The sequence below is a fragment of the Ischnura elegans genome, chromosome 1 (assembly GCF_921293095.1).
Source record: "Ischnura elegans chromosome 1, ioIscEleg1.1, whole genome shotgun sequence".
Taxonomy (NCBI): domain Eukaryota; kingdom Metazoa; phylum Arthropoda; class Insecta; order Odonata; family Coenagrionidae; genus Ischnura; species Ischnura elegans.
Window position 1 is genome coordinate 97,353,561 of NC_060246.1, and position 23,308 is coordinate 97,376,868.

General features: G+C 36.7%; 1 protein-coding gene across 1 annotated transcript in view; it reads left to right on the plus strand.

Annotated features, from left to right (window-relative positions):
* Positions 1 to 23,308, plus strand: part of LOC124166836 — a 603,633-nt gene that overhangs the window by 465,711 nt on the left and 114,614 nt on the right. The window contains exons 7-8 of the mRNA XM_046544536.1: positions 9,993 to 10,089; positions 10,951 to 11,213. Coding sequence (XP_046400492.1) covers positions 9,993 to 10,089; positions 10,951 to 11,213 — 360 coding nt within the window. The remainder of the gene's footprint in view (positions 1 to 9,992; positions 10,090 to 10,950; positions 11,214 to 23,308) is intronic.

The following is a 23,308-nucleotide window of genomic DNA, read 5'->3' on the forward strand; positions in this document are numbered from 1 at the left end:
TCTAATGGGCGCGGTTGATTCCTGGTCCAGAAAACGCACGGAAAGCCCATATGCATGCCTGCTCCAAGTCCTTCAGCTCTAGGGGGGTGGTAGACGGGGGGAGGGAGGCCAATATTCCCACTTTATAGCATTAGTCAAACAGAGCTCAGAGCTTTGTGGGAGGAAGCATGAACGGCGACTGGAAGGGAAGCAGAAACAGATGAAACGCTATTGCACGAAGAGCGATGCCCGTTCATTCGGATGCACAGGGGAGTGGTGGATAAGCCGATATAAAAAGCCGGGCATTTCTGGCACAACAGTATATAAACAATGTTTTTTGTCGTGCAGGAAATGTCCAACACTGAGGGGAGAGGGAAGGCAAGGAATTGATCGGGAAGGGGTTCTTTTTCTTGGCCGCCTAGAACAGTCTTTTCTCTCCCAATACCCACTCACACCCACCCTTTGGGTCCGATACATAGATGATATCTTTCTTTTGTGGCTACATGGCATGGAATCCCTAATCACTTTCATCTCCTGCCTCAACTCATTTTCATCCGTAAATTTTACTTCATATTCCTCCTCCACTCGTGTCACATTCCTTGATGTGGACATTTTTCTCACAAATAACAACTTTCACACCTCTGTACACAACAACACATGCGTCGATGATACTGACAAGGATCATCCATAGATGAATAAGAGGAAGGGCAGAAGAATAATTGGATGAGAAGCATATCGGGTTCAGAAAAAGCAACGACGCAAGAGAAGCAATATTGGCCCTTTTGCACTAATGGAGAAGAGAATGTAAAAGAAGAAGTCCGTTGCTGTTGTAGACTTAAAAAAGGCGTTTTGACAATGTAGATTGGAACACAATGTTTTAAATGGTTAAATAAATAGGATTTCTTTAACATGACAGGAGAGTGGTTCGAAGCTGACAAACAAAAGAAGATGCGGTCACAAATTCAGCGTTTACAAAGGGAAACCTATCAGTATATTAAATCAAATAAAAGTCGTCGGAGTGAAAATCTATAGAGAAAAAATTAGCAGTTTACGATTTGCTTGGCTATTGTAGCAGAGTCGAAAAGGATTTAAAGAAGATTCTGGTTCAAATGAGTAGTATAATGGGTACATTTTAGTTGAAAATAAAAACTGACAAAGCTGAGACATCTGTATGCAGTGGAAGAGGAGAATTCATAGCTAACATTAAAATAGGGAAACAAAAACTGTGATACGTGGATGAATTTCGCTATTTGAAAATCAGTATAACTAGCGATGAGAGAAGCAAGATAGGAATTAATCATCTGTAGAATAGCCCAGGGGAAGAGATTATTCAATCAAAAGAATGATATACTTACAGCGCAAAATTTAAGCATAGAAGTAAGTTAACAATTTATCCTAACTTTCATTTGGAGTATGCCTCTGCATGGAAGTGAGGCATGGACATGAGAGCAGCGGAAAAATCAATTGTGGAGCCTTTAAAAATGTGGTGCTCCAGAAAAAAGATGAGGATAAAATGGATTGAGCGGGTAGGTAACGAAGAGGTCCTAAGAAGCGTGGGGAAGAATATAAGCCTTGGTAAAACCTTAAAAGAAGACGAAACAATCTAATCGGGTATTGATGGACTGATAGCGGGGAAAGCAGATGACAAGAATGGAAAAAGAAGACCATGAAGGTATATTGAACAGGTTTCGAAGGATGTGAAAGGGATGGAATGCCTACGTATGATAATATTAGCTGAAGGGAGAATTGAGATGAGAGGTGCATCAAACGAAGCTTAGGATTTTTAACCGATGATGATGATGTTTCATTAATGAACCCTTATTGAAGGGATAGCAGGATATTAATAACAAATTTCCTCGATTCATGACGGTTTGTAATGAATAATTCTGATTGATAAATTGTAGAGTCAATGCAATTAAATGCGTGTACGTAAATTGCATTAGCTATTCCAGATTATGATATGCGATAAATCGAGTGAAAATTAAACCATATGAGAATTCTCATTCAATTTAATGATGATTGATTTTGTTCATTTCATTGTATTTACTGAAATTTCACTTTGCAAATCGTGATTTTTGGTCAAACGTTAGCTTTGGAGGTTTCATTTCCATGGAAAAAGTTTCCTAGGTTCTATGCTACAGGTTTAAAAATTGCTAGATATAACCAGGATTGAAATTCATTTCAATCTGTTCATCACTATTACTATATACCGTAAGAGTATTTAACCTGTGGCCCGCCTGCTAATTTCTTGCGGCCCCTAGATACTAAAGAACATATCGCTCCGCACAATATAAAATGTATATCAACACACTCGTGTAAAGTAAAAAATGTCAAAATTCTCATTGATTTATTGAACTTTTCAACCATTAAAGATTGTTTCACGTTGAAATTGTATGTATTTTTTATTTTACTGATGTGGTGGTAAACTCATTGTGAGCCTCCAGAAGATGTGAAATCGATTTTTGCCCCTTACATTAAAAAAAAAGGTTGAAGACCCATGTTCTACTACTTCAACAGTATCGTTGAATATAGACATCCCTGCATATTAGAACTGCCCTGGCAATGGATATCTTCAGATCTATTACAAAGCTACTTGTAATTTATCACGCACAAACGATAGCCTAAAAAGAGCCTATCACACTTATGCGTGCGTCTATCTCCGTGGAAAAATATCAATCAGATGTCGGTACCAGAATCCTATGAGGATTTGACGCGACGCATAGCGGCACATGTCTACCGATCGGAGCTTGACCAAGAGATAACAATGCCCAGTATAAACGGGGCGAGGTAATTTCCCCAAAGTCAACAGTGGTGATTTTGCCGAAATAACCCGTTTTCAGATTCATGAGTCACCTGTGCAGGGGCGTCTTGAGGGCTATAGAGAGATGGCTATCTTGGACGTAAAATATGCAACCGTATTTCACAGCCATATGTAATAAAAATTACTCATGCTCAAAGTTATAACGCTCCAATACTCGAGAATACGCATTCCACATGGGATAAATGCTTGACCTGAACCGGAATCGGAGTTCAATAGATTATGTGCTAGCTGCGCACACCGATTAGGTTTTAAATATTTGCGTAGGTGAAAAATACAGCACATATGAAATGTTACACGCAATAGTACCCTTACGTTTTGTATACCTGACATTATTGCTATGAGCCATTCCAGGCATCCACAGCTTCAAATTGATAGAAATAAATTCACATCTTTTAATAGCCTGTGCAGTCATTTTCATTTCTCTGCGGTAATTAACGGAAATTTGTATTTTTAGGCCTGGTTATGGGGAATGACTTTTCAGCATCTCAAATATCTGGTGCTGACTAAATTCTTAACCAAAATAGTTCTAAAATGTTTCTTCACCTACCTTGATAAATGTATAAATGCATTTTCTAAGAGTTGTGCAAGAGTAGAGAGTTTTTGAAATGATGGATAGTCATCATATTTGACGGGGATAAAGTCAGTCGTTCCTGAGTTATCAAGACCTTCTTGATCCTATCCATGTTCATTACTTCATTCATCATTGTAATAAGTTGTTAAGTTTAGACTCGTTCAATACAGACTGTATCTTGAAATCAACATTAATACGAGGTTATTTATGGACTTAGGATAAGATATAGTTTATATTGAGTGATAATGGCAACCCAGTACGATGAATCATGCTTGAATTCCCCGGTGAGATAGAAGTAGTGAGATAAGAAGAGTTAAAGCATCGAAGTACCTGACTATTCAGGAAATGAAACTTAGTTCGACTTCACAGACATAGGATGCGTACTTCGTATGTATCATGATGAAAAACGTGCTGGGCATACGACACAAAACCCTGTGCTGCATTATTCATCGACTACTGGAGGGCAAAGATCGTCTTGGCGCTGCTTCGCAGAGAATCTTTGAAAAGAAGCGCAACTCTGACTTATACCATGACCGGCAAATGATAAAATAAAGATCATTCCTTCGTATTCCTGTTGCCGTTGAAAATCCACATTACGGTAACATTTGTCCGTGCGTATTAAGAAAGTTTTCCATGGTCCGGAATGAAATTCACATTAGGTGTGTTTCTTTTCGGAGGAAGGAGAACTCATAGTTCCCCTTGGAATAACCTTCATTAAAATTTGCATACAAGATTCTCTTCGAAGACTTTGATCTCAATTGGCATTGAGCCTTCCTTCCTACTCGCCAGAAGGCGTGAACATTTGTCAATATGCCAAGGTTGGCGCCGAGGAGTATGAAGATCACTATCTCAGAGTGCAATTTTTCGGCTTCACCTGGTCCGATTTCTTCTATCAGAATAATATTCACAATTGCGTGCAATCACCGTAGCACTTTCAAAGTGACATGAATTATAATATGTCGTTTATTTGGAGGAAATATGATACGGTTAAGGTTATATCACATTTACTTGTCCAGTTCTACGTATTTCATACTTCGATTTGGTTTGTTACTCTTGGGAAACTACTAACTTCTCCTTTTCCTGCCGCTCTGTTCGTAAATCACTAACAGCCACTTTAATATATTTGAGATATAAGCTTTTTTATCGAATATTAGTTATCTTCACGTTATTTAATTTGACTTAATAACAGTCAATGTTATTGTTGTGTGATGAAAAGTAAAGCTATCACGAAAAGTAAGTAGTGATATTTGTCAGACCACCATCATTATTATTTATCAATGATAGTAATGAGCATTTGGAATTGTGTTTAATTTAAAAACTATATATCATCAGGTAGTCTATCATTTTCTACAACATGAAACTCATCTTTTCCGTATGAGTTAATGAAAATGCTTTCATAAACTTAGCCTGAGATACTTATTTTCTTGAGAACTAAATTAGCTACAGCAAAACTATGGCTGGTCAAAATGAGTATTAAAATTAAATAAAAAAATCATTAAAAGAAAAAAATCCTATTTTTATGATACTCATAGATAAGAGGCAAAATGTTTTTATAATTCAAAATTTCCAAAATAAATGGCTACCAATCAGTTTTACTATTTTATTGTCAATCATCGGAGGATTTGTTTCTTTAAGCATACTTTCAACTTAAATTTTTCCTTTCAACTGCGCTTCATATCGTGGAGGCGTTTAGATTCAAACTGTAATTGTATTTATTGCTAGGGCATCCAATTCCATTCGATGAACATTAATTAACTTTAAGCAGTCTTTCTCTCGCAAGATGAGCATGACGTATTTTCGATCCCTCTGTATACCCACGCCGTCATCCTCCATTGTTCATCTACATGAATGGAATGAGTTATGAGCTAATTTTAATCACAAAATGAAGATGGTTCAAAATGCAGCACTCATAAGCGCGTTCCATTCCTCACGAAGAGTTATATCATATCTATAGTCTCATAATTTGTTCTCTCTTTGTTTCCGCAGCCTGTCCAATTTTATGGAGACGTATTTGTGGAAAGCTGCGGAAGGAATAAGCTTTTCTTCATGATCAGGATTTAATTCTATTATTCTCAAGCTTCCTTTTACAATTTTGTAAATAAATTGCCTCAGAATCATATAGTGCTTCCTCTCCATTTGACAGCTCAGCGTTCATCAATCTGTTGTCGTTAACCCTTTGCGGTCCATAGTAAACGTCCACTGACTGTAATATTATTCAATAGGTTAAATAAGAGAGTTCATTATTTAAAACTTATCTATGTGTGACATCTCTTGCAACATTGCCCTTGCATACTCCCCCGATATAACTTTGTGATGCTGAGCTGAACTTCGCGAACCTTGTGAACTGAGCTGAACATGATGCTTGCATCAGGCCTATCTAGCCAGCCTTGACGTTGGACCGCCAAGGGGTAATCTCCCATATCTCATTGTTTAAAAAATGTATTCATTATTTAAAACTTTTTAGTAAAATAGTTTTAGTTTAATTATTTATCTTACTCGATACTCGTTTACCTTTGGAAACTGAATCGCTACCTTTGTGTGTGTCATGGAGTAAATACTACACATTATACGTATATGAATCAACTGTTGCCTAAATTTACGGCGCTATGCTTTTTCTTAGTGTTTTAATGGACTTCCTTATTTTGGTAATATGCTCTAGGGTTTTGTATAGGTTAATACTGCTGAAGGCTATCATTTCAACGAGTGACCCTATCATCGTTATCATGGCAAAATCTGAATGGGCAAACTTTAACAATCTTACCTGGTTAAGAAGCCAAGAGTATTTTATACATATTTTTCTCCAGGAGAGATCGGAAGTGCACGTAAAATCCATTACAGTATTTTAATTCCGCAAGGCCATCAAAGTATCAAATTTTACATGATTCATCTTCATTATAATCGTACAAATGCCTTTACTTTGGTTGTTCGTAGTAATTTTGGACACATTAGTCCGTCTAAAAATTATTAGTAGTAATTGATTCAATTCAATGGCCCTATTGAAAATGTTCGGAACAAATAAATTTTCATTCATTTACTATCTCTAACACAATTACCATCAACGTTTCTTGTCACCATTTCCATTTTCCAAAAGATATGTTGCATTAGGGGATTGATAAAACGATAATATGTTGGTTCTAATAAGGCTTGCCTTTACTCGTTACTCAAGAGTAGTCACAACTCAACTCGAGATAAAGAAGTAATATTCGCACATATCCATGGCTTTCATTATCATTCAAGATTTAAGAATACCTACCATATGTTGCACGGGAACCATTGAAAAAAATATGCTGCAAATCCTTATAAATATCAGTTTCCCTAAACTTCTCACTTTGGTAGACATGGGCATTTTTATTGTTGCAATTATATATCTTGAAACAATTTGGGAAAATCTCCTATAAAATAATAATTTTACTTCTAACTTTCTCGTTAAAACCAGGGAATAAAAATAATAAATAAAAATTTTAGCCATAGAGCACTAATGTTTTTTATAAATAATCACATTTCATGAAACGATATTTTCTGTTTGCCCTTGAAATCATAATTCATTTTTTAATGATAATTTTCCACTGTGTTTCATTTTCCCACACTTTTTAAAAGAAAAATACAAAAGTTTACATTTTTGACAGTTTAGATTATTTTAAGGGGCGTTATTAGCACTTTCAAAAAACTTTTATTTGTCTATTGATAAGGTCTACATTTCAATGCCTCTATGTTTTTATTATTTGTTTACAAAGCTTATATTTAAGTATATGTCAAATAGCTAACTCTGACTAATGCATTGAAGGAATATATCTCGTAAATGTAGTTTCATATGTGTATTTAGAACGAAAATTCCTATGGAAAAAGAGGAGTAAACATCTGTGTACATGTTAAATCTATATAATATCTAAAATATTGATTTTTTTTTAATCCTTCTAGGATAAAAACATTGAATGGAACATGAACCTCGAATAATATTCCATTTTTTTAGGTTATGCTCTAGGTCATCTTTAGCGACGCCGATTTTTTTGCGATGAAATGCTTTGGTGTAAAAAAAATGTAATCTGAAGAAATCTGAAGGAACTCGCAGACATTCGAAAACGATTAATTGACAGAAAAAAAAATAAAAACATTGAAGTATAAAAACAGTTTTTTTATAAAAAAAACACTACTTATCAGAAAGAAGAAAATAACGGCCAACGGCATGTTAAACCATTGAAAATTTCAGATGTGATTGATGAGAAAGTTAAAATAAGTTAAGAATAGCATTTCAAATATAAAAAACGAAAAACGTGGTGCACATCAAAGATTATAAATTTAATACCTGTTGGTAAACGCATATCAGATTTTTTCTCAGCAAAAGCGAATATAATCTTACATGTGCACCACGTTTTTCATTTTTGATAACTGTAATTCTCTCTTAATACTTATTTTAAATTTCTCATCAATCACATTTGAAAATTTCAATAATTTAAGATGCCGTTGGCCGTAATTTTCTTTTTTTTATTAAAACATATTTTTTATAAAAGTGCTATTATTATACTGTTACATTATTTAAGACCCTTTAGTTTTGTTGGAGAGGAAGTTTTCAATCGATTAAAATTTTAAGTACTTACAGCCACCAGGTGGTTGTATCAAATATTCTATCTTTTTTAATAATATATAATTCCAAACTATAAGAAAATCTATCTGAAACAAAATGCCACAGCTTTCTTGGTTGGCAAGACAGAATAATCTTTAAAAAAAACAAACCCTTTGTATCAAGTAGGATAATCATTACTATCACATTGACTCTATTTACTTATAGTTACGTCACAATTTGAATTAAGCGTAAGAACATTCGCATCCATTAACTTTAAAATCAGATGAATTTCCACTCATTTCTCTTCACCGTTTATCTGATTATAAAATTGAAAGTATATTTTATAATTTCTGTTATTTAAAATCGACGAGGGATATCAATAATAATTCAACGGCTTTATCAAGACTCGTCCAGAAATTCTCAATCGTTATTCCGCGAAAACTTACAAGGTAATTTTTTATTTAGTTAAATTAAGTAAAACAAGTGACCCAAGAACTCCAATCTAATAATATATTTAAATAACACTGCTCATATTGCATATCTACCTTATCATGATGTCCTAACATTGATGTCTGACCACACTGTATTTTTATACACTTCCTCACTTTCTCTTTTGATTGTAATCTTTTCATTTCTAAATAAAATTTGCTAAACTTCTTCTTCAATTTGAAATAATTTTGTGGCAAACTTTGTTTAATCATTTAGTGAATGGAACCTAGAGACGGTAGAAGTTATTTGAGAAGTCAAAAATACTACGTAGCAATATGCAATTTTTAGGGCAAGTCACAAAATGATGGTAAATCGCAGTCCTCGTAATAAACAGATTAACAGATCAACAGGCAAAAGAAAATACACAGGTACTTAACGCTTTACAAACAATTATTTTATCGCGCATATTATGTTTGCAGCGTCTCCATTGGATGGTAGGGGTCACATTTGGGACTCCATATTTAATTTTTATTTCTCAATATTACTCCAAATACTGTTCCAATCGTGGTAAAAGTATAAAAACATTGCATTTTGATTCAATTTTTATATTTATTTATTTATTTATTTATTCATTTAACTATGTACAAACAAGAAATAATGTTTATACAAGTGTAAATTTACAAATGAAAACAAACATTCTGGTCCCGCTAAGCCGAAATTGGCTTGTCAGCAGGTGCCAGAGGTATTCTGAGGTATTCTGAAAATTTTAGTGCTCCTGGTAATCAGGAAAGGTCAAATTTTGATTTGCAAGATTTTCCTCGGATGGACAAACAAGAAAGCGAGTATAATAAAACGTGGTAAAAATCCTTTTCCAGGTCGCCAAAAAAAGAGCTAGTTTTGTAATGATTCAGCTGCTCCGTGCAGAAAACTTGAGTCGACCCACATATGGCTGGGGAGATAACAGTTGGTCCATTTACCAATCGATACCGATTCTATTAGGATTCCCCCTGTTATTCCTTGGAATCATTCCATATCTGATAATCTGGTATTCCCAAGACATGTTTAAGATATGACGTTAATGAAAATATAATGTTTCAGTTACCCTTCATTTGCAGGAACCTTATTTAATAATTTTGTATCAAAATATCATTTTTAGAATAATTACAAATAAGAAATAAGAATTATATTACTTAATAATTCAACCATTAACTTTCCCTTAATCATGTCACGCAAAAGGCTAATTCTTTTCATTAGTCAGTGACTTTTAATATAATTGCTTTTGTAGAATTTCTTTTTGAAGTTTATTTCTATTATGAGAAAAGACGTATATTTAACTTTATGCGTCTACGCTAATGAATTAAACACCCCGAACGATATAATCAATGCATATAATATAACATGTCAATCTGTGTTTATAATTCACATCTTTATTTAAAAATAGCTTAAATATTTATTTTCTTTTGGGCTGTATGGTTGCTTAGCTTGTATTTTAGCTCTTCCACGTTAGGGAATTGATATTTATTTTGACCTCATTAATGTTTCTCTAGTACTACATTTAGCCTATCATGTCTGACATTTATAGCATGACAGAGAATGATCTTTGATAAATTACAACTTAATTTCTCTTTTAGTGGGAGCAAATGGCTATCCCATTCATCTCGGACATCGAAGGAACCATACTGGTATCCAACCTCGACCTAAAATGAATGGAGACGATTCAAGCAACATGTAAGTTTAATCAATATTAAAAGAAAATGTTATGGCAAGGATATTTTTTTGATCATTCAGGATGACTAGATTCGTGAGTGAAATTTAAAATAAAATCAAACTTCAATTTAATTCTTTCAGTAACTCCGATAGATGCTCCATTGATTATAAGAGAATGTAAACTTTTACATAAAACAAAACTTTATTTTATAACTTTTATGAATAAATGACGTATTCAAAGGTTGGTTTAGCTATAATGCTACCTCCTAAGGTAAAATATATTCCTTAATCATTAATTACTTCCAGGAAAATTGATTCTTAATTCGGTATGACAAACTTTGTTGGCGAAACTTATTGTAAACTAAGAAATATTTCGCCCAACTTTGTACAACATTCCTCTGGAAATTAGTGGCAGCTAAATTTCATTTTGGTTTTTATTTCTATTTCATAGACTGTATATCAGTCTTGTACGTCCGTATCATGTGATATTTATAAGCACTTTTACAAGGTTCATTAAAATGAGGTTTTTCATCAAAGTTAATGTGGTCATTATTATAGTCCTCTTCTTGGTCATTTTCACCATCCTTTTTCAAATTCATTGGTCAATTAGCCCTTTGGAGGATGTGAGCGTTAATTAAAAATTCTTTCCTTTTAAAAAGAACTTGCGCATTATTTAATGAAATTCTTTGGCGCTCCACAAAGGTATAGCTGATTTATTCATCATTTTGTAGCATCTTATTACGCCCCTATCATCGAAGCATGCCCTGGAATGTTATATTCCATTATTTACCATATATTGCACTTTATTAACCTGTGTTACTTTATTTTATAAAATATATTGTACTTAATTAACCATTCTACGAATGATTTGGTCTCGTGTAGTTCATGCTACTGCGAGAACCCCAGGTCCCTGCTTCTTCGGATGGTGAGCAGCTACCAGTCGCTGCACCCGGTGGCCGCTCTCACTGTCTGCGCCCTCGGCACCCTCGCCAACGCCCTCAACGTGGCCGTGCTCACCCGGCCGCACCTTGCACCCGCGCCGGTCAACCGCATCCTAACGGCCATCGCCGCAGCCGACGCAGCGCTCATGGCCGAGTATGCCTCCTACGTCATCTTCGTCCGCCTGCCGCAAGCAAGCAAGAGTGGTATGTGTCCGGAAATTTCCTCTTCCTATTTTGCCGCAAATTTTTATGCTCTTGCAAAAACCTAAAGCGTCGATCTTAAGGTCATTATAATAACCAGTTAGCAATCCTAAGGTTAGTTTGACGCTGCTCTCCATTCTTCTTTCCTATGCGCTGGCATTTTCATACCAACGTATTTCTTCTCTTTTACATCCTTTATAACCTGTGCTATGTAACATATTCGGGGCAGTTCCTTGCCCTATTTCCCTACCACAACTAGAACTGTAGGTATCTACACAATTTTGGAACTAGTATAATCTCATTTCTAAAATCTGGGTTCACGGGTGGAAGTGCGAAATCATGGGAATTAATATATAAAAGGAAAACAGTCCTTACCGTTGAAGCTAAATTTTCACAAATTTCCGCGGCGTGACAATGAGGGATGAGCGATCCAATATCCTTCTGAGGATCCTTAGTTTTCCAATAATTAGTACATGATATTTACAACTGTGAGGAAAAACACTGTTAAGTTATAAATTTGTTACATCACATCATTAATAACATAAACGTTAATTATCATCCCTTATTGTAGCTTACCTATCCGTGAAATCTGGCTTGGTCTACCCGTCAGCGACGCTAGTGACAACTTTTGTGAACCCATTTCAATGGGCGATGAGTGAGAACACATCTTGAGGCCGACTGCGGAACGCTCGATTATAATGTTCGTGGGACAGTGCTCCAGAAAGTTTACTTCCTCTAAATGAGGAGAATAGGGGAGTTAAAACGTCGAGGATGAATAAAGGTAAGGAAAACAAAGGGAATATGAGCACATGGAAAGCAGAGTAGCCGTAGTAGTAATAGTAGTAATTACCAATGAAATCCGAGTTTTGTTGGGCTTATTGACTTGTTGCAACGAGTCCATTGCTCCATTCTTCTCACGCGAAAACGTGTTTCTAGATAAGACTTATTCTGTTCTAAAATCGTCTGCTTTGCTCTAAAACTTGCTCCAGGGCTGCAGCATCTACATGCATATGTTTACAGTGAATTATTATCCACAGTTAGGTACAGAGAAGACCGTGTTCCTTTCTCTCTGTGAAACCACTGAATGTTCCACTTTAGTTAGTACGGGTCAACATTTATTACAGAAAGGATGAACTTATTCCATCATAAGCGATTGAATTTTTATTAAAAAGAAATAAAAACTGGGCCACCAGAATTGCACATTTGCTTGCATATTCGTTAAATTTTACGTTAATTACTGACCGAACTGCCGTTTGAACACTCTATAGATAACCCCAAAAGCCTATGTTTTGTATGGTCGTGATGAAGCTATTTAAGCTAATTACGCACCGTTAGTTCCGGGTTTAATTCATGTTTGCTTGACCCAGTGATTCACGCGATGGCTGAGCACAATGGAAATAAAAATTCTTCAACTTCGATGCGGTGGTGCAGAATAAATCCTCCAAGTCTTCCAATTCGAATGTAAACTCGTGTCTACGTGCTTATTTCCACGTTCATTTGTTCTCGAACGTGACAGTGAATTTATGGGGATTGTCTCTCTCACTCCCTTGCGTTTACTTGAGTCCTTTGATATTATCGTCTTAAATAGTGGTTTCCTCGATTGTACCTTCTCAATGAACTTCCTCAGCAACGAACACATCAAATTTTGCTACATTACCCGTAAAACAATAAGCCATAAAATTTTATTTTGCGAATATTCATTGATTTTTTTCACATACCTCATCAACTTACTACCCCATTTCACATTATGTTTCAAAATTTCGTATTTTAGTTGCATATCCATTTTTAAGAGAAATTCATGCCAAGCTACTACATATATTCATCTTTATCATTTTCCATGTAAAGGGAGTAATTAAGCATGGTAGTGACTCAATGCATGTAAAATCAAATTGCATTGAACCAAGGACACAACGATTTCCACTTTTCACGGTTTTGGGCGGATTTTAATTTTTAGTGGCTATAAAATGATATTACATGAGAATATTCTTAGCCATTGCTTGTGAAAGGAATGGCACTTTGAGTATAATTACCAAACTCAAAATAAAAAATTCCAGCTTACGACTGGTTGAATGTCTATTATTCCTCGTAGACATAACATCGTGTTGCGTAATTCCTTGCGTAGCAGCATACGCATACGCATAATGTTCTTCAAGTACCATTTTGAGATCCATACTGCTTCCGTCAATATTTATTCTATTCAATATGTATCTATTTTTGTCATATCAATGTATTTATTATGCATAAATTCCAATTCAAATATGCTCTCTAATTATTTGAGAGCGATACTTGAAAATGCCGAACTCTCTTTTGAATAACTTATTGAATGACGGATATTTAACAGAGGAAAACTAACCAAAAAAATGGAATAATAAATCCATCATATTCGCTCGTGCTTATAATTGGTATCTTAAGGCATTGATCAAATTCAAATGCTTAAGTAGGCTCCCTCTACTGCTGTTAAAAGTGTTCATTAAGTATCAACTATGATATTTCTGCGAATGATCCTTCCACTTTGCGCTTGGATGACTGGAGCATGTCTGAATGGAAGATATAAGTTTTGAGCAATTGAAACGAGTGCGTTTGCGTATATATATTCACTCTCTAAGTCGTATAGGCGCCTCTTCAACAGTGAAGGAGGAGAATATTCTTTCGACAAAATATCTCCTATGGAGTATACATGAATTCGATAGTTTGTTTCGATGTTGAATGGGAGAACGGAAGCAGCAGTTTAATACTTTTGAGCCAGGCACTGGAAACTTGAAAAAGAACCCTTGTTGCCTCATAAGAGCCCAAAAGAGAAGTTCCTAGCATGGATGAGGTATGCTCGTTAATGGTGATGGTGAAGGAGTGGAGGAGGGAAGGAAAGCGCCCTCAATCGTAGAAACGGAATAAATTGAACTAAAAGGCAAGGAGACAGGAGTGTGGGGGTCTTGAAGGGAGCGAAATATTCTAAAGGGTTGAAGGAAAAGGATTGGGAGTCGGAGCAGAGTCAAATGGGGTAACGGGCAGGAGATAGCAGGGGCACCTGACGAAAGTAAGGTCGATTTCGTGAACTTGGAGGAAAGGAAGGGGCCCGCACCCGTTTCACTCAAACACTTTTCCATCTGGTAGGCAGTCAGATGTCCTCCTCCCCAGGGTCAAGTTCTCTTCAGCGTCGTTCTCGTGAAGTCTTCAAGTGCTTTCCCCTATACCAGACTATTGGCTACCAACGCTTCAATCGCAACTTGTGTCGTCTCCACTGGCTCCCTGAAAGAATCTCTGAAACTCAAGTATCAAAAACTCTTAGCGGATAGAAAGCCCGGAAAGAGTTCACAAGTACTTACAAAGAAACACTAGATGTTTTCTACACCATTTTTGTAATTTATGTGATTTTTCTTAAAGGAAATCTGTAAATTAAAATTCCTATATCAAAGTTATCACATACTTTTTTCATACATTTTTTTTATATTTAAACATGCTGTTTTGGTAAAGAATCATTCTTTAATTTGTTTTAAGTAACTTCCTTTCGATTATTATAAATAAATGCTAACTCTCCCTTCTTTTCCTGGTGGAAATTTATCCATTTTTATCTGATTAATTATTTTGTTATGGAAAAGGTTTTTGATAAGTTAATGAAAAATATATTCCCACATTTTATACATGACCGACTTACACAATACAAAGAATTCTATGAAAACTATATTTAAAAATATCTGAGACAATACAGAGTCTGGTGAAGTATGTGAGAGAGAAAAGAGACAAGCTAAGTAATAAAAAATGATGGGAAGAATGGAGGGAAAGAATAAAGAGAAGAGAAAGATAAGATGTGAGGGAAAATTAAAATAAATTTTTAAAACGCTGTTTGCGAGAGAAAAAGAATAAGAAGAAGAAAATTCTGGATATTTTATGGGAGAGAAAACATGAAAACGAAGAGAAGGGAAAGGAAAAAATTTAGAAAGTGAGAGAGCTATCATGAAGAGTGTACAACATACCGCACGGTGGAAACTCTCAAGGAGAAAGAAGCGCATCGGAATGGGATGGAGGAAATGCTTGGAGTAAGGAGGACCCTAAGAACGGAAGGAGGAGAAGGGCGAGACTAATGGACGAACTAATGGTTAAGGCAGAAAAACTGGTAAAGGTAGGCAAATACGGCATGAGTGGAAGAGATTTTAGTAGTTGCAAAGAAATAATGAGAGAATGGGGGAAATGTAAAGAGGTAATCATAGGGAAGATACAGTAATCAGTCTCCCGGAATCATTTCAGAGATTTTGTTGAAGAGTTTTCATTCGCTATCCGGCTTTCAAAGGCAATTTTCGGAAAAAGAGATGATTGCTTTCTCTCTCCACGGATAGTGATTTTTCAAAACTTTTTTCCAAGCACAACAAGCCACATTAATCGTAGAGGAAATGCTTAGTAGATGATAATGATGTTCGTCCTCAATTGCACCATTTTCCTTCGCCATTCGTAATTGTAGTTTCAAGTAGTGGTAATAATTAAGTCTTGTACATTTAGTCGAAATTACTTCTAATTTCACCTTTTCCTTGACAAATGCCTTACTGATGATACCATTCTTATTATAAAACCTGTGGTACTTACGTTCAACGACACATCTTTAATACTTTTCCTTCTCTCCATTTACGTTTCCAATGTTTGGATCTGTGATAGGCCATTATAAATAGTTACATACTCAAGGCTGTTATTTAAGTTTAAATTAATTAATATAACTATATGGTAGCATATACCATACGCTGGAATGAACATAAACTATTACTATTTATTAAATATTGCTAGAAATAACCGTTCATCAGCGAGGACATGCTGAATTGAAAACCAAGCCGCCCAACAGTCATACTTGGCCTTGCCAAAAGCTTATTCGAGCAGAAAATATACATTATTTCGAGCATGTTACGATGAGTAGTATTTAAATTTAATAATTGGGCAGCCTTGTGTGGAGGCTAAATGTAGTTTATCGTGTGTTTACCAAAGAGATCCACCTTGTAACTTTAAATGCTCTCTATTTTTTTGTTTCTCTATTTATTCGGCTCTTTATATTTCATTTCGAAAGGATTTACCCTGCAGCGTGGCAGAAATAGAGTGGTAAATATCCGAGGAGAAAGAGAGATGATTTAAATAGCAAAAATCCCCGAAGAAGAGACCGCGGAAGGTAGATGGAGGGTTGAATGGGAGACGCTCAGATTTCGTGGAAGAAGGGAAAGTGAGAGGAAGTGTTCGCGGGGCAAGAGATAAGAGACGGGAAATCCGCGAGTGGGAGAATGATTACCCATCACTCCATTCTCCTTACCCTCGCTTCTCCCAATTCTTCGCCTCTTTCCCTCTCTCTCGCTTGTTCCACGAGCATTATTTTTCTTTCTCCGCATCTTTTCCCTCTTTTTTCCATTTCAGCAGAGCTTTTCTTCATCCTTTTCTGCCCTCGAAAAAAGCCTCCACGTTTGTGAGTGCGTCGTGTTCTCTGCCGTCTTTCGCCCTGCCTTCAAATCCACCACCTTTCTCTGGTTCCTCGGCGACCCACTCCCTCGCCTCGTCTTACTACGTGGTAGGGTCTCACGCGGGGCCCTGGCAGGGCAGAAGAAGACCCCTTGCATCAACACTCGTCCCGCCCACCGGACCGTGTTCGGCGAATGCTTCCTCCCAACCCCCGTCTCCCCCACTTCACTTTGACCCACCTACGCTCTGCTACACTTCTTTTTTTCTTCGCTCTTCTTTCGACTACTACTTCGTCTTTCCTCATCCTTCATCTCATTGCAGGAGTAGGAGGGGACCCGTGAATGTCACCTCTCTCTATATTTCTCTTCATTACCTGTTCCTGGTTTTTTTTATCGTTCTCTATGATTTGGCGAAGTTTACATTTCTACTAAATAATATGTGCTAGTGATTCATATTTAATGTATATTTTTAAGGTTATTTTTGAATTGATTGTCAACTTATGATTTTTTCTTCATGTAAGTATATAAAAATGAAACCGTATTCGACATTAAATTAAAGACACACGCATTGTCAACAATCACTTTTGATTCAGTCGATGTGCGATAATGATACTTGTAGATGTATATGGTTTTTGCTTGTTTCATACTTATGTTAAGTATTAGCGTTACATCTTTTAAAACGAATATTAATTTTTACATTTTTTGAATGAATATTGCATATTTATCTTTTTTCATATCTAGTCCGTTGTTTACCGAGTCTCAACTGTACCATATCTTATTTGTTTTATTATTTCCCAATATTTATTGTTCTTTTTCCAGCGAATTCCAATTCCGAGCTCCGATTGTACTTTACAAGAACTCCATTTTATCCACCCATCCAAACTCCCGGCTTGAAACTCTTACTCACTTCTCCCTCTTCTTATTCCTTCCTCTCCTCTCGGAAAGGGCGATCCGAAATTTTCGAGACACGGCATTTTCTTCCCAACTCTATGTTGCGGCCGTGTGTAGTTATAAACGCTTCATACTCATTGCTATCACGTCGCACATTTTCTTTTGTCACCTATGGTGGTCGAACAGACACTATTCTACCTTCTATATTTGTTGCTTCTGGTGATGCCAAAAGAGATGAGTCCTACATGTCGTCACTGGAAGTCTTAGGTTTAGATTGGGTCGGTCAGTTTTTGACTTTGTTCTTTTTAACCAGTATTAGTATTCGTGAATGCTGGCGAGAAGTAATTGCACCTACATGTAAATACATCAGGAGTTTATAATTTCTTTGGTTATTAATTAAACCTTGGCAGATTAGCAGTATAATTATTTTCTTAATCCTCATTGCTATTAGTTATTTTAATCATCATTTTTAATTAATACAACAATGATTTTTATATTTTATTATACGTTAATTTTTTAACTATTTTTAAAATTACCTCAATAGGCAACCTGGATGAAACTCAACATAGAAAAACCCAAAATCTTTTGTTACTCATTTCAAAGCCTTGCGTGCCATTGAAAATAAATATAATTTGCTCATATTTCAGCACACAGAACCATGGAAAACTGATATGTGTGCAAGAATTGTACCAATGCTCTTCCACAATGCTGAAATCTGACTATACTGATTTTGTTTGATAAAGCCCCTACCAAAATGAAACTGAGTGAACACTGAGAACGCGAGTGATATCACCAGCACTGACTTCTTTCCCTTCCCTCGTCTCATCTTACTCCCCCCAATCTCACCTCAATTCCGGGAACGCTCTTTCATTCTAGCCGTTTCGCTCATATCCTTTTTCTCCATCTTTGTGCTCTCGAATTCCTCTCCAACGCTCTCAGGTCTTCATAGCCATCCCAACTCTCCGTTTCCTCCTCCATAACCTCTCCCTCCACCCCGTAAAGGAAAAAGGTCCGCCGAATTGCTCGGCAGCCCAGTGATAATCGCGAGAAGATTAAGAAGACCGTGTCGTTATATTTCGCTATATTTCTCTCTCTCTTCTATTAATTGGGCAGCCTTTTTTTCCTTCCATTTGGGAACCTTCATTCCCTTTTCTCAGCATCCAAGAATCTCGACCGCAGCATTTTGTAGTATCCCTCTGCTTTTTCTCCCTCAGAGCCATGATCTTCCGAGCGCAGGAAATTCCCTTATCCGGATAACTGCACAGGGATATTAGGATGGAGGATATTAGGTAAAGAGGCGTTAACTAGGGCATAATGATTTCCGCGCACGTAAGAGTTCTTCTCTTCCTATAAAGGGTATGTTAGAAAAGTAATGTGTTATTTTCCGTTAGGAATGGCTCTTTCCATGCCTCTGTTTTATCCCTCCCCTCCCTTTCTCTTATCCCCATCCAATTTTCTATCTTTCTCTCCTTGCTTATCCATCCCACCTGCTAAGAGCATTAAACTCGCCAAACAACGTCTGTAAAATTTATTTATTAGCGACTTAGTGGATGGGTATTGAGCGAATGCCTTTCCCGTCCTTAACGTTTTTTTTTAATGCCTCGCATTTGCGCCGCTACTTCGGTGGATAATTTCCTTTTCTTATGCGTTTTTTTTTCAAGATGGCAGTGAAACAAGAGACCGAAATTATTCCCTAGTAAAGTCTAATTTGCCTCGTAGTATAATGCTAAGAGGTCTTGAAAATCCTTGTGGGTATCTTTTCTCAATTTTTCTGGTAAAATCCCTTTAAATAATTCACGCTCTTTTTTTCTTTTGAGTTCAACAATGCGGCGGTCCCAAATACTGGGGAATAAAATGATGAACTATCAATATTTTTTACATTATCGCTGCAAATATCCTTCTATAGGATTGGTATCAATCCAAATATATTCATATATCCTCACATAAATACCAATCGTAATTTCTCTGCACTTCTATATCATTATTAGCATGACTTTCATTTGCAATGGCCAACAAGTTTGCGGTTTACACTTTTTTTTCAGTTTATGTCTTAGGTGCTAGCCTTATTCTTCACATTTCAACAAACAAATCATATGTTGGTGATCACCATGAGCCGTGCCTCACTGTACGCTATCGGTCGAGCTAGTGGTTACTTTTTCCAGGTTTTTGGAGGACGCAAATTTTATTTTTTTTTTATGAGAAAATTTCCGCTTGAAATAATAAATGGGCGTCCTTGACATTGATTTACAACTCCATCAAGGCATTCGCAGTATATTCACGTGAAAAAGAATGCACACACCCAAGTGGAGAAATTACCGAATAATCAACTGTGAATCATTAAAATTTAATTTTTGGACTTAGTACGTTTCTTTATTTTCATACGACAGAGTAGGTATTTCCACAACTTTTTGAGCACTCAAACATTTTACTCAATATTGAAGGAATTGTAAACTGGCAGTGTAAATTATTCATGAACAACATAAACTTTTATATTGGATAGAAGATTAAGTCTTTGTCTTAACGGAGCGCATGACGCTTCAATAGATGCAGGTTGGCGTCTAGTTGGAAATATTAATGCGCAAAAAAGTTAATACAATCCACGCATCATACGGTAAACATCTGAAATAGAAGAAACCTTCATGCATAGAAAATGCCACTTGTTTCGTATTTTTTTCTGAAAAACGTGACGAAGCCCGTAAATTAATATTGCAAAACTTTATTCATTGATTCAAAAAATCATAAATGATAATAGCTTGCTAAAAATTCGATTGGGTCGAATACTTTGGGGAAAATTAACTGAGAAAAAAAAAACATTTTACTTGACAGATTCGTACCAGAACCATCCTAATTTGCGTCAAGTGTTCTATAAAATACACTGCTTCGGGTTTTTTTTTTCAATTCGGAGTTTTCTGTACATTCGGGTGATGTAGGATCGAATTCAAAAGGCAATCTATGGAATTTTCTAACATTATATGAACTTGAAGGGGTGATTCCGTAGGGGAACTGTTTACTGAATTATATTTTGGAGGTTAAAAAAAACAGTCTATCCATAATCTAATTCCCAGCCACAAAACTTATAAGATGACGGGTTAAGCGTGCCATCATCAAGATAGCCAGACAATTCAATCCCCTACATCACAAGGGCGTTTTTGCAGCTTTGCTGTTCCTGACCTCACTCCTTTTGCCATTTTCCACCGACTAGACTCCCTGTTTGGTTTCTCTATTCGACTGCCAGCCCCTGTCCATTCGGAAGCCCAAGAAATGCTTTCAAGCAGCTAGATCGATCACTAAAAGGTACTCTGTTCCTTTTATTCTCTGTCCTGTCACCTCTTTCTCTCCCTTTCTCTCATTTTTAGTGTCTTCACTGAAAGTCATCACCCGTCATGCATCCTCTCCATCCGTTGTCTACGTTACGACGCGTCCACCCATCTATATCTCTTAAGGAGAATTCTCATCTCACCACACTCTCCCTCCCACTCCCTTCCGTGGTGTATCCTCCTTTCCGGGGCCATGTTTGAGTCCCACTCGCTTCAGCGCCTTTAAGGGTCATGAAAGTGGCGGATTTTTTTATGGCGACATCACCCGTTTATCCCTCAGATGAAAGTGAAAGGACTAGGAGAAAACTTAATCGTGAAATGGAGGACGCCTGCTAAGTGTCTGTGGGAAAATGAAATAGACATAACCGATAAATCATACTTATTAAAGATATATCTATCCTATAAACGCTCACTCGTATTGTGGCAAATAGGCAGAATTCCCACGTCCTGCTATCTTCCGACGGTATGAATGCAATCCCTCTTCAGGGCTAGTTTTATTGCCTTGGTCTGGTCAGCGTCAAGTGTAACATGATAAAGTCATAGCGAGTACTTAGGAATCGTTGAAAATCATGGCAAGGATATTTAGTTCAGAACAACGGTCACTATAACTATTGATCCAAATTTGATGAATTATAAAACATCGGTCTTCGTGCTCCCTAAAATGTATACTAGACATTATAAAAACAATTCTATGTGTTTATTTATATATTTACCGTAACCATAAAAGTTAAACGTAGAAAATTTATTTCTAGAATGAAATATATATATGTTTTACTTTGAACTTTCAAAAATATATTTTATCAATATGCGCTCTATAATTGATTTTGATGGGAAAACTCGCTGTGAATGATTACGGCTGTTTTCAGCTAATTCTCGAATTAAAAATATACCATGATGAGCATTAACCCGTTGTATTACTTTCCAAACCTCATCTATGTGCCGACTGTTTTCGCAGCAGTAATTTCATAAAATATAGCATCCATCCTTCATAATTCTCAATTATCCATTCCTCAATATTCTATTTTCTTTTTCCGTGAGTTCATCGCCTAAAAATTTTCAAACAAGTTCCAAATTACACCTTTTGTTTTTCGCATTAAATTATGATAATCATTAGTGTTTTTAAAAAAAATTTTATATTTACATTAGCGTGTCTTATAGCATTACGTAGTGAGAGTCCGTCTCGCAGTTTAAATTATAGATATTGGCTTAGCCTCTGTACGGATGTTTCAGTAGGGCGTTGTGTATAACAGAACAGAGAGTCATCAGAATCTTTTATGCAAGAGCATAGCTTCCCCGGTAAAGAGCTGCCTACAGCGGAAGAGAACTCTGTGGCTTGCAACATTGAAAGAATTGGAAAGCGTAGGCTCTGATTTTTTTTTCATTTTCCAGCTTCGCTTGCGGAACTCATCCCAGTCTTTGTGAATTCCCAGTAAACACGGTATAATTAGTCATCGCTTCTCAACGACCGCCTCTTTATTTGCATTTCTGATGGAAACCAAAAGACCAAGCATATGCATAAAATCCGAGCGCAAAACAAAAGCGGCGCAAACAAATTCCGGGAAGTAATTCACGTCCGCTCTTCGTCATTGAAACACCAATCAGCGAGTGACCATTGAGAGGTCTTTGAGAACATGTATCAAAACACACAATGAAGTGTTCCGTTTTCATTTCGTTCCCGACGCAGTTTCATTTCCCGGAAGAGCTTCCAACTGTTGTCACACACCAATGTTTCGTCGGCGCCAATTTCGGATACTTTCTCGCATGAGATATTCGGTGTGGTATGGAAGTTTTCCACGGGGGCTTTCATTCTCGGACGAAATTAGATTTTGAAAAAGTGAAAAGGGAAAATATTTAAAAATACGCTCGCAATCTCAATCCTCGCTTCCTTTCGCTATCGAAAATTTGTGGCGCCATACGATCCCTATTCCCCGACATCATTCTGCACAGGGATGTGCCCTCTATCTCACATTTCCAATATGTCAATGTACATGTAAGGCAGAGAAAAGGAGACGCCCTTCAGAACTTTTTCTCCTTCGCCCATTGTTCGCTCCCTGGATCCCCACCAGTCGCTTTAGGCTCCAACGCCAGTTTTTACATTGTTGCCACCTCCACTCGGTAGTTTCCGCTATACCTCGGGGGATAACAAAAAAATAGAGAGGGAGTTAGGGAATAGCACCAGCCGAATCGCCTCAACCTTAAGAGCCTGTAAGCTCATATAAACGCCCACTGTGGAGCAAGCCGTCTTCACAGACACTCCCAGACGCGTTACTTCAAACGATAGGTGATTTGGCATGCAAATTCGATGTTTACTTTCTTCGGTTTAGGTTTTAAGACCCTCTATTTTTTCTTCAAACGTGTGCGAGGTACAACATTGCTCAACTTTCGTATGCTTACAGTAATAATAAATCCTTATCTCTCGCGTTGAAATCCATGGCTGGAAGATGAAGCTGATCTGAGAAGAGTCTTT